At 45.6% G+C, this 16,046-nt stretch overlaps 1 protein-coding gene and 1 long non-coding RNA gene across 2 annotated transcripts in view; both read left to right on the top strand.

Moving 5' to 3' along the window:
* nlgn4xa (neuroligin 4 X-linked a) overlaps positions 1–5,452 on the top strand; it is a 59,010-nt gene extending 53,558 nt beyond the window's left edge. The window contains exons 4-5 of the mRNA XM_052059205.1: positions 1,734–2,523; positions 4,237–5,452. Of these exons, the coding sequence (XP_051915165.1) occupies positions 1,734–2,523; positions 4,237–5,128 (1,682 nt within the window). The 3' untranslated portion in view covers positions 5,129–5,452. The remainder of the gene's footprint in view (positions 1–1,733; positions 2,524–4,236) is intronic.
* Positions 5,453–5,953: 501 nt separating this feature from the next.
* Positions 5,954–7,404, top strand: LOC127596623 (uncharacterized). The gene is made up of 2 exons (XR_007961514.1): positions 5,954–6,317; positions 6,760–7,404. It is a non-coding gene; the product is annotated as an uncharacterized LOC127596623 (long non-coding RNA).
* The last annotated feature ends 8,642 nt before the right edge of the window (positions 7,405–16,046 follow it).

The following is a 16,046-nucleotide window of genomic DNA, read 5'->3' on the forward strand; positions in this document are numbered from 1 at the left end:
TGCGAGTTGGGGGGTTGGGGGAGTGCTAACGTGAGGCCCAAAACTCCTTTTGAAGTAGGCCTCCTTGACTCATCACTTTCTCTTGCCTGCCTGTGGATAAATAGAGCTTCAAAATTAAAAATACTGAATCTGCAATCATTCTAATTTCAAGCAATTGGCTAAATGTGGATCCGGGCTGAGCGATTTTTTTGCGAACTGAGAGCTACTTCCTGGGTACTGATCAACGTGAAGGGCGACTCTGTTTGAGATTTCCTTCTGAAATATGACATTTTCTGAAATTACTTTTCATAATGTTGCTGTAAAAAACAAAAAAAAGTCGGTTCTGGATAAGCGCTGTTAAAAATAGATGGATGAAAAGATGGATAATATCTCAGAATTAGGAAACATCAGCATCAATATGCAGCACTTTATTTCTAGAAATCTCTGCCAGTGTTGACATTTTCCAATTCTTTTATGAGTCGAAAATCATAATATCCCATAACTGGTGAGCTATACTGTTTCCAACAGGCTACTCCCGTTGGCCTTGAGGGCGACCTGGTGCTTGTTGGTTACCCCCGATGTGATATTGTGATGGTCTTTTGTCATTGCTACGGTGATCTTTCCTCAGGCAAATCTGTGTGATTGTTTCAAATACCGTATTGGTCCGAATATAAGACGGCCCTGATTATAAGACTACCCTCTCTTTTTCAAGACTCAAGTTTGAAAAAAAAGACTTTTTGAACACCAAATTAGTTTTTATACAGAAAATAATTACAGTACATCTGAAACAAATGATTCTAACACTATATTTGAGAGAAAAAGCATGTTATTTTGCCTCATTCAAATCTTAATATCTGAACATTTAAATATGTAAACTAAAGTGCAATTACATTCGTAAATGAATGGCTTCTGGTTTTTGAAATATAAATGTCATCATAACTTCTCCTCAGCTGCCGGTTAACCTGGCCGATCTTCGACCCACTTTTCTCCAGATTGTCGCAACTTTTCTCCGTTTTCTGTTATCTCTTCTATTATTTTCTCCTCTTTTCCTTGTTACCGCTATTTTTTATTTTTCTTCTTCACGCTACCGCTATTTTTATTTTATTCTTCGTGACAGGGGTTCACTTTGGCCTGGGGAGTCAAGTTCAGCATTCGCTTCAATGATATCTGGCGCCATCTAGCGTCGCGAATGGGCATAATGCCTAGACCCCGAATATAAGACGACCCCCCTACTCTTTCAGTCTTATTACAATGCAACCAACACCGTCTTATATTCGGGCCAATACGGTACATACGGCGTAATCATCTTTGTTTCGAGTTTGGCAGTAAACGGGGAGTGGAGTTAAACATCTTGAGGGCTCTCTCGTGAAGAATTATTGACTGCCTTTCAACCTGCGGCTTGTGACTTAGACTTCACAGCCACCAGAGAGGGCTCATATTGCAAATGTTCTTCTCCGAAGTCAAAGCAAAGAATTAGTCAAACGACGGCTTGTGACTTGAAAAAACCTGAACGCGGTTTGACTCCTCTCGCAAGGCACCACCGTCTTTAATCTTCGAGTTAATTTGCTCTGGCTCAGTCTGTTTGTATTAAGCCGCAAACCGAAATCCCAGACAGATCACTTTCATATAACCCGCGAACAAAAAGCTGAACAAAGCAAAGAATCCAAATCCCGCTCGAAGTATCTTTGAGGTGCGTTCCCACAAAAAGTGACCCCCACGTGAATTGCACTCAATTCTTGATTGCCCTTTTTCAGATATGTTCCAGAAAGCTATCATCCAGAGCGGCACGGCCCTTTCCAGCTGGGCGGTCAACTACCAGCCCGCCAAGTACACGCGTGCCCTCGCCGAGAAGGTGGGCTGCAACATGCTAGACACCATCGACCTGGTGGAGTGCCTGCAGAACAAGAACTACAAGGAGCTGATTGAGCAGTATGTGACGCCGGCAAAGTACCACATCGCCTTTGGCCCCGTCATCGACGGCGACGTGATCCCCGACGATCCCCAAATCCTCATGGAGCAAGGCGAGTTCCTCAACTACGACATCATGCTGGGCGTCAATCAAGGCGAGGGATTCAAGTTCGTCGATGGGATCGTGGACAGTGAGGACGGCGTGTCGGCCAACGATTTCGACTTTGCCGTGTCTGACTTTGTGGACCACCTGTACGGCTACCCCGAGGGCAAGGATACCCTACGCGAGACCATCAAGTTCATGTACACCGACTGGGCAGACAAAGAGAATCCAGAGAATCGGCGCAAGACCTTAGTGGCGCTGTTCACAGATCACCAGTGGGTGGCGCCAGCGGTGGCTACAGCCGATCTCCATGCCCAGTACGGCTCGCCCACCTACTTTTACGCCTTTTACCACCACTGTCAGAGCGACATGAAGCCCAGCTGGGCCGACTCGGCCCACGGTGACGAAGTCCCCTACGTATTCGGGATCCCGATGATCGGCCCGACGGATCTCTTTAACTGCAATTTCTCCAAAAACGACGTGATGCTGAGTGCTGTCGTCATGACCTACTGGACTAACTTTGCCAAAACGGGGTAACTATTATTTTCCACCTCATTTGATTTCTTAGGATTTGCCTCATTGGCACATTCTCAGACCGTCGTTACGGAAGATCTGTTGTCTTTGTGGTGATTTGGTTACATACAGGATAGGTTGGAGACAAATTGACACCAACATTAATCGGTATCGCACAACATTCCATAAAATAACAACCAAATACGTCTCACGCTGGATTTATTGTTTTAAAAGGAACAATAGATTTGGAAATACAACAGCCAATGGAAATGTTTGTTAATCGTCGCCATGTCACCGTTATTACAGACTGGATTGGACGCTTGATGGGACCATATGTAAGAAAAGCTCACAGGGAAGAACAAGAGCCTTGAGCGCTGCGTCAATGTCTGAGCATTCATCTGCCGAGGAGTGGCATATTGTCGGAACATATGGTTGGGCTAAGATGACAGGCGTTGCGACGAATCCCACCACATGCTAGTAGCCCGATTGTGTACGGCCCTGAACGTAGTCACCGTTTGGAGAGCAGACACCGCATGACGCAACACTCCACTCTGACCTCAAAGCAACTATAGGCAGTCGTTTGAGACTACAATAACACAAATCATGGAGATGATTTCCATCCATCCATCCATTTTCCGAACTGCTTGATCCTCACTAGGGTCGCGGGGGGTGCTGGAGCCTATCCCAGCCGTCTTCGGGCAGTAGGCGGGGGACACCCTGAATCAGTTGCCAGCCAGAGACGAACAACCATCCACGCCCACACTCACACCTAGGGACAATTTAGAACGTCCAATCAGCCTGCCATGCATGTTTTTGGAATGTGGAAGGAAACCGGAGCACCCAGAGAAAACCCACGCAGGCCCGGGGAGAACATGCAAACTCCACACAGGGAGGCCGGAGCTGGAATCGAACCCGGTACCTCTGCACTGTGAAGCCGACGTGCTAACCACTGGACTACCAGGCTGCCCATGTAGATGATTTGTTTGGTGAAATTATTATAAATGATAAAATTATAAAAATCGCATAGATTTGGGGGCAGGAGGGGCAAATAAATAGTATTCAGTCTCGTTATTTGGAACCTGTAGGACGCTATTTCTGAATACAGCCGCGCATGCACTCGGCATAAAAACCGGCGGACAAGCGGCGTTACGTCATGCGAGGAAACGAGGGTGTTTTCCGTTTCACATTCTTGCCACACCAGACACTTTACTGACAGGATGAAGATGACACTTTAGACCAATTGAAACCAGGTCTCAGTTTTTGTGGACCACGGCAGACAGTTTCTGTGCTCTGCCGATATGTGTGATGGACGTTGTCATCTTTCAATAATAAAAATCACATCAGCTTCTATTAAAGCCGCTGAATCCTTGTCTAAACAATTCCTCGAATGCATTATAATTGTTATTGTCATCTTTAAGATATATTTTTTTAAAAGAACCGCCAGCGGCCAACTATACCTGATCCGCAACGGGAGATCTTGCAGGTCCTTATAAACGTGCAGATCTTCTGCACGATCTTCCCTTCTGCTCCTGTGCCGAATTTAAAGGGAATGAAGGGAGCCGTTTCCATTGGCTGGGAATGAATCCCGTGTTTCGTCATGTGCTTCTGTGTACCTTTCTTATCACTTTCAATGCGTGTTCCCACCATGGTAAACGTAAAACATATCTCTGGATCTGAGTATAATTATTTAATAATTTTGCCTCGCCCGATTGGTTTTGTTTTTTGTTTTTCAGGGACCCGAATCAGCCAGTCCCACAAGATACAAAGTTCATTCACACAAAGCCCAACAGGTTCGAAGAGGTGGCCTGGACAAAGTATAACCCCAAAGACCAGCTCTACCTTCATATTGGTCTCAAGCCTCGCGTACGAGACCACTACCGCGCCACCAAGGTCGCCTTCTGGCTGGAGCTGGTGCCGCATCTTCACAACATTAACGAATTCTTCCAGTACGTGTCCACCACCACCAAAATACCCCCGCAAGACACCACGCCGTACCCTTACACCAAACGCTTCCCGGGCAAAAACAATTGGCCTTCGACAACTCGCCATCCGGGCGTGCCGTCCGGCAACACCAAGCACACCACGGACCCGCGCAAAAGCGACGACCTCATCGACGAATCGACCGTGCTGATCGAGACCAAGCGGGATTACTCCACCGAGCTGAGCGTCACAATCGCCGTCGGCGCCTCCCTCCTCTTCTTGAATATCTTGGCCTTCGCGGCGCTCTACTACAAAAAAGATAAGCGGCGCGCCGATTCCACTCCCCACGCGCCCACCCCGCAGCATAACTCCACGCCGGTCAACGCGCCGTCCGCCGCTAACGACGTCGCCCACCACCTGCGGAGCGAGGAGCTGGTGACGCTGCAGATGAAGCAGCAGCAACTGGAACACGAGCACCAGCGCGAGGCCATGCAAGTCCACGACACGCTGCGCCTCGCCTGCCCGCCCGACTACACCCTCACGTTGCGACGCTCGCCCGACGACATCCCGCTGATGACGCCGAGCACCATCACCATGATCCCAAACTCGCTGGCTGGCATGCAGCCGCTGCACAACTTCAATACTTTTGCCGGCAGCCAGAACAGTACCAACCTGCCGCACGGCCATTCCACCACACGGGTATAGCTCCGTTGGGGTCGGACCGTACCGGAAAAACCCCCGCTGTGAGCGCGAGAACCGATTTGACAAAAAAAAAAAAGGCAAAGGGAAGTGACGAGAAGCACAGACTCAAGAAAATTTCAGGTTGAAGTTATTTTGCTAAGCTGCCTTCTTGACAAAGCATATACAGGAAATATTGATGTCTTTTTAACAAAGACAATCGGAATTGTGAATGTCTCTGTCGTAATAACGGTTTGGAGCTGAGCTTCATGGAGTTTTATCAACAGAAAAAAAAAAAAAGGACAGCAAATGACTGAATTGCTTTTCATCTTGTTAAAAAAATAAAATAAATAGAAAAAAAAAGAACATTATAAAAAAAGCAAACAAATGCATTGCAACGACGGACATACAAAGAGACTCTTCTGGAAGCGCATTGTATGGATTATAAATTTCAGATTGAGTAAAAAAGTATTGATATCAAAAGAAAACGCCATGTGATCATTTAAAAAAAGGAAAAAAAAGAGAGAGGAATACTTTTCAGAAGTGTCCTATTGGTATTTTTCGTTGGGCGGTTTCATTCTGAGCTTTGGTATGTGTAAATACTGCATATATATATATATATATATAGAGCTGTCAAACGATTAAAATATTTAATCTAATTAAAAATGCAACTGTCATAATTAACTCAAATGGACTAAAAAGTTAATCGTGATGACTCACACATTTTTTTATCGTTTCTGAATTTCCATTTTACATTTTTTGTCCTATTTTTCACTGGAGACGTTTTATTTTCGCTAGGTCGCTACCACTGTCAGAAAAACACAAGAGAAGCTCCACCCGCTCTATTTATATGGATGCAGAACACTGTAACCTTCCACACAAAATAGTTCCAAACAAGTAACATCCGCTTGTGACGTGTGACGCGTTAATCTCGCGAGAAAAAATGTAATCCTGTTAAAATTCATTTAAATTAATAATAATCATACATTTTATTTATAAGCGCCTTTCAAACGCGCTAAACTGACAGCTCTAATATATATATACATATATATATATATATTAGAGCTGTCAAACGATTAAAATATTTAATCTAATTAAAAATGCAACTGTCATAATTAACTCAAATGGACTAAAAAGTTAATCGCGATTACTCACACTTTTTTTTATCGTTTCTGAATTTCCTTTTACATTTTTTGTCCTATTTTTCACTGGAGACGTTTTATTTTCGCTAGGTCGCTACCACTGTCAGACAAACACAGAGAAGCTCCACCCGCTCTATTTATATGGACGCAGAACACTGTGACCTTCCACACAAGATAGTTCCAAACAAGTAACATCCGCTTGTGACGTGTGCCGTGTTAATCTCGCGAGAAAAAATTTAATCCCGTTAAAATTCATTTAAATTAATAATAATAATAATAATAATTTTTATTTATAAGCGCCTTTCAAACGCGCTAAACTGACAGCTCTAATATATATATATATATATATATATATATATATTAGAGCTGTCAAACGATTAAAATATTTAATCTAATTAAAAATGCAACTGTCATAATTAATTCAAATGGACTAAAAAGTTAATCGCGATTACTCACACATTTTTTTTATCGTTTCTGAATTTCCTTTTACATTTTTTGTTCCATTTTTCACTGGAGACGTTTTATTTTCGCTAGGTCGCTACCACTGTCAGACAAACACAGAGAAGCTCCACCCGCTCTTTTTATATGGACGCAGAACACTGTAACCTTCCACACAAAATAGTTCCAAACAAGTAACATCCGCTTGTGACGTGTGCCGCGTTAATCTCGCGAGAAAAAATTTAATCCCGTTAAAATTCATTTAAATTAATGGCAATAAAAACGCGCTAAACTGACAGCTCTAATATATATATATATTATATATATATAATCAACACAAGTTATCTTTTCCCCTTCATTCAGTGTTTTTTTTTTCTTTTTTGGGGGCGGGGGGGGGGGTCAGAGCTCCGTCCCCCCTCCCTTGAATTGTAGCCTTTGGGAGTAGTGCATTTTCGGCCTCCAAGCCATGAAGTCAATATTGTTTTATTGCTTTGTGTGTCGATGCAAGGAACTTCTGTCTCAGTTCAAGACTTCGAGGAATGAGGACTCGTCTAATCTGCTGTTAGGTGATTTTTTTTATTTTATTTTTTTGTATTTATATTATTTATTTCTGTCTGCATCTAAAGAGATTACACGTCTACAATTTGGCCAGAAATTTATTACTTTTTTTTTTAAGGACTATCAACATTAGTTGTAATAGAATAAATGTTGGAATATATGTTACATACTTCAAATTTTATTCATATGCGAGCAATATGTAAAGTATCGTGTGGGGCTTGTGATATATTTTGGGTTCCAAAGCGAATGAATGTAAATAGTATTCTATTTATTATGATGACATGAAAACAGAAGATCATTAATGTTCATTTTGTTTTGCATCTGTTGCGCAATACAACGGGACGTCTGCTAGATCTATTTAAGAAAAAAAAACACACACACTCGTGGATATAAATACAATTCAAAATGGTTACTTTATTATCAAGTATTTGTTTGCTTTTTTTTTTTTTTGCCTTAAGTGATGATCGAGATTTCTGGCTGGACACGTGTGTGTACATTTTTTTTCTGCAATGTTTTTAATAAAATGTCAAAATATTTTCTACAAAGAGAGAGAGAGAGAGATGGGGTGGAAAATCAAAGGAGGTTTTGACTTTAAAGGAGTCACCCGTTTATCACCCATTAAAACAGGGTATTGGTCTCTTAAAACGTCTGTGACATCATTCGGTCCAAATCCTCCTCTGATCATAGCATAACGGCACACGTTTCGCCCTCTATTTTTACAGCTCTCTTAAAAAGCTGCTCGTTTTTGGTGGGATTGGGAAGGGAGGTCTGATTGCACGATCATGCGTGGGAAGAACACGCCGAATTTGAAGAGACATCTGCAGAATGTCCACCTCCATCCATCCATCATCTACGGGGCCGGGTCGCGGGGGCAACAGCTTTAGCAGGGAAGCCCCGACTTCCCGCTCCCTAGCTACTTCTTCCAGCTCTCCCCGGGGGATCCCGAGTCGTTCCCAGGCAAGCTGGGTGACAGTCTCTCCAGCGTGTCCTGGGTCTTCCTCTGGATCTCCTCCCGGTGGGACATGCCCGGAACACCTCACCGGGGAGGCGCTCAGGAGGCATCCGAATCAGATGCCCAAGCCACCTCATCTGGCTCCCCTCGATGTGGAGGAGAAGCGGCTCGACTCTGAGCCCCTCCCGGATGACCGAGCTTCTCACCTTATCTCTAAGGGAGAGCCCGGACACCCTGCGGAGAAAACTCATTTCGGCAACCTTTATTTGGCTCACAATGGAGAAATTCGCAATCTACAACAGCAACATTCGGAGGGAAGAAAGTAGGGAAAAAAAACGAAGTATTTGCATGCACACATTTTTTTCAATTAACTGTACATATTACAGAATGCAATGTAAAATATAAGATATAAGTATATATGCAACTGCATATATGCTGCATAAGGTGGTTGTGCTATTTACAAGGGTAAAAAGTAAAAACTAGCAACTGTACCTGCGTACTTATTTTAAATAGCATTTTAATGCCACTGCTTACGATGGCCCCAATTTTCACTTTTTTTTTTTAATCGACGGGATTCCACCGAGTGATTCTTTTGTTCTTTTTGCTTGGTTTTTGCTCATTTCAACATCGTTAGCTTTTTGTGTGGCAAATAAAATGCAGCTCGTCTCTTTGATGAGTGCACAGCCGACTTTAATTTGGCCCGATGTTCTTTTCGCACAAAAGTACAGAGCAACAGTCATGTTTACAACTCAATCTGCAGACACTCCGCAGTTCACGTACGCCGCCATGATGGCTGTTGGGCCTTGTAGGACTTGTGGGTCACTGCCAGACGCTATTTCATTTTTCCTGCCGCTGCACCGCCATATGGAAAAAAAAAAAAAGATGTACGTTGATGAATGTTGGCTGGCTCGCAGCGGGGCAAGCAAGCAGCATTTTCATTTGCCAGATGCGGGAGTCAACAAATTGGGTTTCCCTTTTCCAACTGTCAAGGCCCCTGCCTCATACCTTGAAATCTAATCACGATCTTCTCCTTTTTCAGACACCGCTGCTTGATATTATTATTAAAGCGGCGCGGTGGGCGACTGCTGTACACGTCTGCCTCACAGTACAGAGGTGGCAGGGTTCGATTCCGGGGCTCCGGCCGTCCTGTGTGGAGTTTGCACGTTCTCCTCGTGCCTGCGTGGATTTTCTCCAGTTTCCGACCACATTCCCCAAAACATGAATGGTTGGTTAATGGCACACTCGAAATTGTGCGCGTGTGCGCGCTAACGGTTGTGCCCTGCGATTGGCTGGCAAGCAGTTCAGGGTGTCCCACGCCTACTGCCTGAAGACGGCTGGGATAGGCTCCAGCACGCCCGCAACCCTTGTGAGGATTAGCGGATTAGGAAATGGAGAAAGGCATATATATTTATATCTGTTAAATAAATAACAAATAAATGACCCAGGGCGGCCCGGTAGTCCAGTGGTTAGCACGTCGGCTTCACAGTGCAGAGGTACCGGGTTCGATTCCAGCTCCGGCCTCCCTGTGTGGAGTTTGCATGTTCTCCCCGGGCCTGCGTGGGTTTTCTCCGGGTGCTCCGGTTTCCTCCCACATTCCAAAAACATGCATGGCAGGCTGATTGAACACTCTAAATTGTCCCTAGGTGTGAGTGTGAGTGTGAATGGTTGTTCGTTTCTGTGTGCCCTGCGATTGGCTGGCGACCGATTCAGGGTGTCCCCCGCCTACTGCCCGGAGACGGCTGGGATGGGCTCCAGCACCCCCCGCGACCCTAGTGAGGATCAAGCGGTACGGAAGATGAATGAATGAATGATAAATGACCCAAAAAATAATAATAATAACAGAAATATGAAATGATACCGTATATACCCCTACCTGGACACACTGGCAACAGGAGGATGCTAGCTAAGCTAACAGCTATGATGGACAGACCCTCCTCCTACTCCCTCCAGGCCACCTTGACAACACTGTGCAGCTCCTTCAGCCAGAGACGGATACGCCCGCACTGCAAGAAGGAGAGATACCGCCGCTCGTACATGCCGACTGCTGTCAGGCTACCGAATAGACGGAAAACCTGGACTCACCCCCACTCACCCATTTTAATATGCTTATCTTATCATTGAGATTTATTTATATACTTTCTGTTCTTCTACTTCTCCCTTTCAAAACGTTGCAGCTGTAAATTGGGAATTTCTCCATTGTGAGACAAATAAATTTTTTTTAATCTTTTCTTATCAGCATCAAACAACAAAGAGTGAGTACATTACAGCGATGTAAGAGTAAGAGTTTTAAGGTGTATCCATCGGTGTGTATACAGTCAAACACCTCTACAACGAAACCTACATGGGTGAAATTACCCCCTAGTGTGAAAAAAATCTTCATGAAAGCCATTCCCACTTTTCTGCTCCCCCTACTGAGAAAAGTCCCCCTGTTATGTAATACAAAATCTTTTTCTCTCGAAACGAGGTTCACTACAGAGAATGAAAATTCATTTCGCATCCGGTGTAAACCCATCATAAGGATACTGCGTCCTCATGAGTGGCCCACCGGGAATTTTCACGGTGCGTCAGATGGGCCACTCCGGGCCATCACCATCTTGAACTTGTCTGAACTTGAAGCATTTTTATTTTCTTGCATGGTAGCACCCTATCGTCTGGCTTTCCTTCTCCCTTTGATGGAACTTAGACTTAAGTAATCATCGACATATCCATACTTGAGGCATACAGGACACGCATTGCTGCCTTCAGATGTTTTTTACTTTTTTTGGGAACCTTTTTGGGAGTCTTTTTTTTCCCAACGCATTCTGGGAAATCTTTTTTTCTGAGCAAGGAGGAACTCATCTGTTAGCGGCACAGGAGAATAAAGCCGAGTGACTTTTTGTTCATTGAGACAAACTATGATCCCCGCCCGGTGTACACTTCCTCGAACGGAATTAATTCCCGCAGCGAGGGTAAATGAGTGATCTGAAGTGCCGCCGCACCATTTGTTGTAGCGTGCGGTTTTTTATTCCAAAAGAAGCAGCAACGTTCGTCTTCGCAGCTCTCCCGGTGATTAAGGAGAGGAAAGTAGCGGCTTTGCGGCAGCTAACACAGAAACGCCAGGATAAAAAAAATAACACGCTGGGGAGGCGAAAAAAAAAAAAAACACAATGAACGAGAAGGACTGAAAAAAAAGCTGCAAACAACGCAGATGCTGACTAATGAGACAACAATGGCAAGCTGGACGGATTGACGGAAACATGGGGGCAGCGCTCGAACATAACTGAGCTTCCGTGATCATTCACCATGTCAAGTCTGACTGAATCTGTGTGGGAAAGATTTTAATTTGCATTTGTGAAACTGAATGTGGGGAGGGAGGGGGGGGGGGGGACATACAAAATATAATTTTCAGTGAGGGATTGAAATTCCATGCGGCCCGGTAGTCCAGTGGTTAGCACGTGGGCTTCACAGTGCAGAGGTACCGGGTTCGAGTCCAGCTCCGGCCTCCCTGTGTGGAGTTTGCATGTTCTCCCCGGGCCTGCGTGGGTTTTCTCCGGGTGCTCCGGTTTCCTTCCACATTCCAAAAACATGCGTGGCAGGCTGATTGAACACTCTAAATTGTCCCTAGATGTGAGTGTGAGCGTGGATGGTTGTTCGTCTATGTGTGCCCTGCGATTGGCTGGCAACTGATTCAGGGTGTCCCCCGCCTACTGCCCGAAGACGGCTGGGATAGGCTCCAGCACCCCCCGCGACCCGTGTGAGGATTAAGCGGTTCGGAAAATGGATGTATTAGTTAACAAATAATTTTTAACAGGATTTTGTGATGAGCTTTGGCATTGTCACAACATTTTTGCTGCGAAAATAAATTGGGAAGAACACAAGCTATTCCTGTGGAGTTTGCATGTTCTCCCCGGGCCTGCGTGGGTTTTCTCCGGGTGCTCCGGTTTCCTCCCACATTCCAAAAACATGTGTGGCAGGCTGATTGAACACTCTAAATTGTCCCTAGGTGTGAGTGTGAGCGTGGATGGTTGTTCGTCTCTGTGTGCCCTGTGATTGGCTGGCAACCGGTTCAGGGTGTCCCCCGCCTACTGCCCGGAGACAGCTGGGATAGGTTCCAGCACCCCCCGCGACCCTAGTGAGGATCAAGCGGTTAGGAAGATGAATGAATGAATGAATGAAAAGGATTGAAATTCCATCCATTCATGCATTTTGTAATCCGCCTATCCCAGCTGTCTTCGGGCAGTAGGGGGGGTGTGGGGGGGACACACCCTGAACCAGCCAATCGCAGGGCACACGGAGACAAACAATCATCGGCGCTCACAATCGCACCGCGAGACAATTTTGGAGTGCCCAATCAACCTGCCATGCATGTTTTTGGAATGCGGGAGAAAAGCGGAGTACCCGAAGAAAACCCACGCAGGCACGGGGAGAACATGCAAACTCCACACGGGAAGGTCGGAGCCGGAATCGAACCTTGCGACTCGGCACCTGTGAGGCCGGCGTGCTTGACCCATCACCCACCCGTGCCGCCCGGATTCATCATTATAAAATTTTGATTTTGTTTTGCCGTCTGCCTTTCGCCCGACGTCAGACTCCCCGCGAGACCCTCTTCAGGATAAGCCGTGATGAAAATGGACGGATGGAATGGAAATGCAGTTCTGACGTGGCAGATGATGGAGTCTGGACACCTGAGAATGTCATGTCAGTCGCCACGTTTTTTTTTTTTTTAATTCACATTTTTTGGAGAAGGGTTATTGGGGTGTTGGGCTGGGCCTCTGTGCTCAGACTCAAAAACAAAATGTCGCCTCCATGCATTCATGACTGCAAAGTTTGGCTTGAGTAGTAGCTGCAAATAAAAACAAACAAAAGCAAACGTCTGCACACCCGAGCAGCGGAGTGAAAAGCAGTTTTTTTTTTTTTCGCTGATTTGGATTTGTCCCGTCTTTTGTGTCTCGGTGCAGGACAGGTGTGAAGAGATTTACCCACTTGCAGTCTCGCAAATCCTCACCTTCAAACTTAATTAAATCAAATCGATTGGATGGAGAGCAGATGTGCTTTCCGAGCTGCGGTAATCAGAACTGACACGGTATATATCTGAAGGATTATTTGTTGGGTTTTTTTCCACCGCCGATGCCGTAATCCACTCACTGTTTAATTTGAGGTTTGTAAGCTCCTATTGTTTAGGACTTGTTGGTTTGGTGGATTAACGTGTTCAGGATGTATTTGTTTGGTTTCATTTCGGGGCACCGGCGGGGGCCGGATCTGCGGGGGCCGCATCTGCCTGCCTCCCGTGGCCATTCAAGCAGGTGGCATTCGAAGGAAAAAAAAAAAAAAAAGATCAAATCTGTTAAATCCACTCTCTCCATATTTCACCACCGATTCAAACCTTTGTAATTTGAACAATTTCACCTGATTCACCCTCGAAACGTTTCCGACTTTTCCATGAAAAAAAAAAATCCCTGGAAATGGAGGCAAATCTTAGCCACTATTTGTTGGATTGATTCCCAAAATTCTTCCATCCATCCATTTTCTGATCCGCTTGATCCTCACAAGGGTCGCGGGGGGTGCCGGAGCCTATCCCAGCTGTCTTCGGGCAGTAGGCGGGGGACACCCTGAACCGGTTAGCCAACCAATCGCAGGGCACACGGAGACAAAGAACCAATCACGATCACACTCACACCTAAGGACAATTTGGAGTGTTCTATTTACCTGCTGTGCATGTTATAGGAATTTGGGAGGAAACCGGAGTACCCGGAGAAAACCCACGCAGGCACAGGGAGAATACGCAAACTCCACACAGGAAAGCCGGAGCCGGAATCGAACCCTGCACCCCTGTATTGTGAGGTCGACATGCTAACCACTCGGAAATTTCACGGAAATGGCGATTCCTGGGCAAAAAAATGAGAAAAATATCTTTAAAAAAAAAAAAAGCATGCCTTTCAAGCATTTGAGGCACCACTGCCACCTACTGGTCACTTTTTTAACATGATTTACAATGCAAACGGCTTATTCTGAGTCACAGATTGCATCAGACCCTCCTCCTCTCTATGACGCAAAAAAAGAGACTTTGACGTATAAGTACGTCCTTGGTAGGCAGGGCCTATTTTTTATACAAGTGCGTCTTGTGGACTGAAAGAGTTAAGAGATACAGCGGTGTCCTCCCTGCACATTGTTTGACCTTTTTCACTTTCAAATTCAACATTTCAACCATTCAATTTAGTCCGCAGTATTCCGTTTTAGAAATGTTTCATCAACGTTTAAAGCCTGATTCAGATGCGTGATTCTTCAGTTGTTTTTGTTTCTTTTAAAAAAAGATCTTAAAAAAAAAAAACATGGCTTCCCTTTTGCCACATACACTCTAAGCATGCTAAAGAAAAATAACACGGTGGAAAACACATTTCTAACTGTAACATTTTTCAGGAGCCCCAAAAATGACGAGACCAACGTCATCGTGACCGCGAGAGCTTGATGTCCCGAAGTGACCGCTCACTCGACAACTGAGGGTTAAACCGCCAAAATGCCACGTCGAAGGAAGTCGCCATGCGGTGCCCTTCAAAATCAATACTAAGTCCCTAACCGCCGAAGCGGTTCGAGACTTTTGTGTTCGCTCAAGTCTGTCATCGAACCGGCCAAACACACACACACAGCTTTCGGATTGCAGTCCAGCTCAAAACACAGGTGAAGTGCGCCCTCTAGTGGCCAGTTGTTTTCACGATAACCTCTCACAGTTACCTTTTCTGCTCAAGCGCCCCCTGGCGGCCGTTTGAAAAATCTTAAAACAGGCCGCATCATTCAATAAGCCGCAGGGTTGAAAGCGTGTGACAAAAGTAGCGGCGTATAGTCTGGAAATTACGGTACACACACACACACACACACACACACACACACACACACACACACACACACACACACACGCACACGCACGCGCACACACACAGCTTTCGGATTGCAGTCCAGCTCAAAACACAGGTGAAGTGCGCCCTCTAGTGGCCAGTTGTTTTCACGCTAGCCTCTCGCAGTTACCTTTTCTGCTCAAGCGCCCCCTGGCGGCCGTTTGAAAAATCTTAAAACAGGCCGCATCATTCAATAAGCCGCAGGGTTGAAAGCGTGTGACAAAAGTAGCGGCGTATAGTCTGGAAATTACGGTACACACACACACACACACGCACACACACGCACACACACGCACAGCTTTCGGATTGTAGTCCAGCTCAAATCACAGGTGAAGTGCGCCCTCTAGTGGCCGGTTGTTTTCACGATAGCCTCTCGCAGTTACCTTTTCTGCTCAAGCGCCCCCTGGCGGCCGTTTGAAAAATCTTTAAACAGGCCGCATCATTCAATAAGCTGCAGGGTTGAAAGTGTGCGACAAAAGTAGCGGCGTATAGTCTGGAAATTACGGTACACACACACACACACACACAGCTTTCGGATTGCAGTCCAGCTCAAAACACAGATGAAGTGCGCCCTCTAGTGGCCAGTTGTTTTCACAATAACCTCTCACAGTTACCTTTTCTGCTCAAGCGCCCCCTGGCGGCCGTTTGAAAAATCTTAAAACAGGCCGCATCATTCAATAAGCCGCAGGGTTGAAAGCGTGCGACAAAAGTAGCGACGTATAGTCTGGAAATTATGGTACACACACACACACACACGCACACACACACACACACTAGCGGCATATAGTCTGGAAATTACGGTACACACACACACACGCACACGCGCACACACTCGTGATTTCATCCATTGTCGCCCACATCAATCACGCCGGTCCCCGTGAATGCATAATGAGGTCCGGGGGGCAAAGGTCGCGAGGTTTCTGAACGGGCCTGTTAGATTTCTGCGGCGAGGAATCGACACTCACACGAGGCTCATTTCGCCTCGT

Source organism: Hippocampus zosterae, chromosome 2 (assembly GCF_025434085.1).
Source record: "Hippocampus zosterae strain Florida chromosome 2, ASM2543408v3, whole genome shotgun sequence".
In the NCBI taxonomy this organism is placed as follows: Eukaryota; Metazoa; Chordata; class Actinopteri; order Syngnathiformes; family Syngnathidae; genus Hippocampus; species Hippocampus zosterae.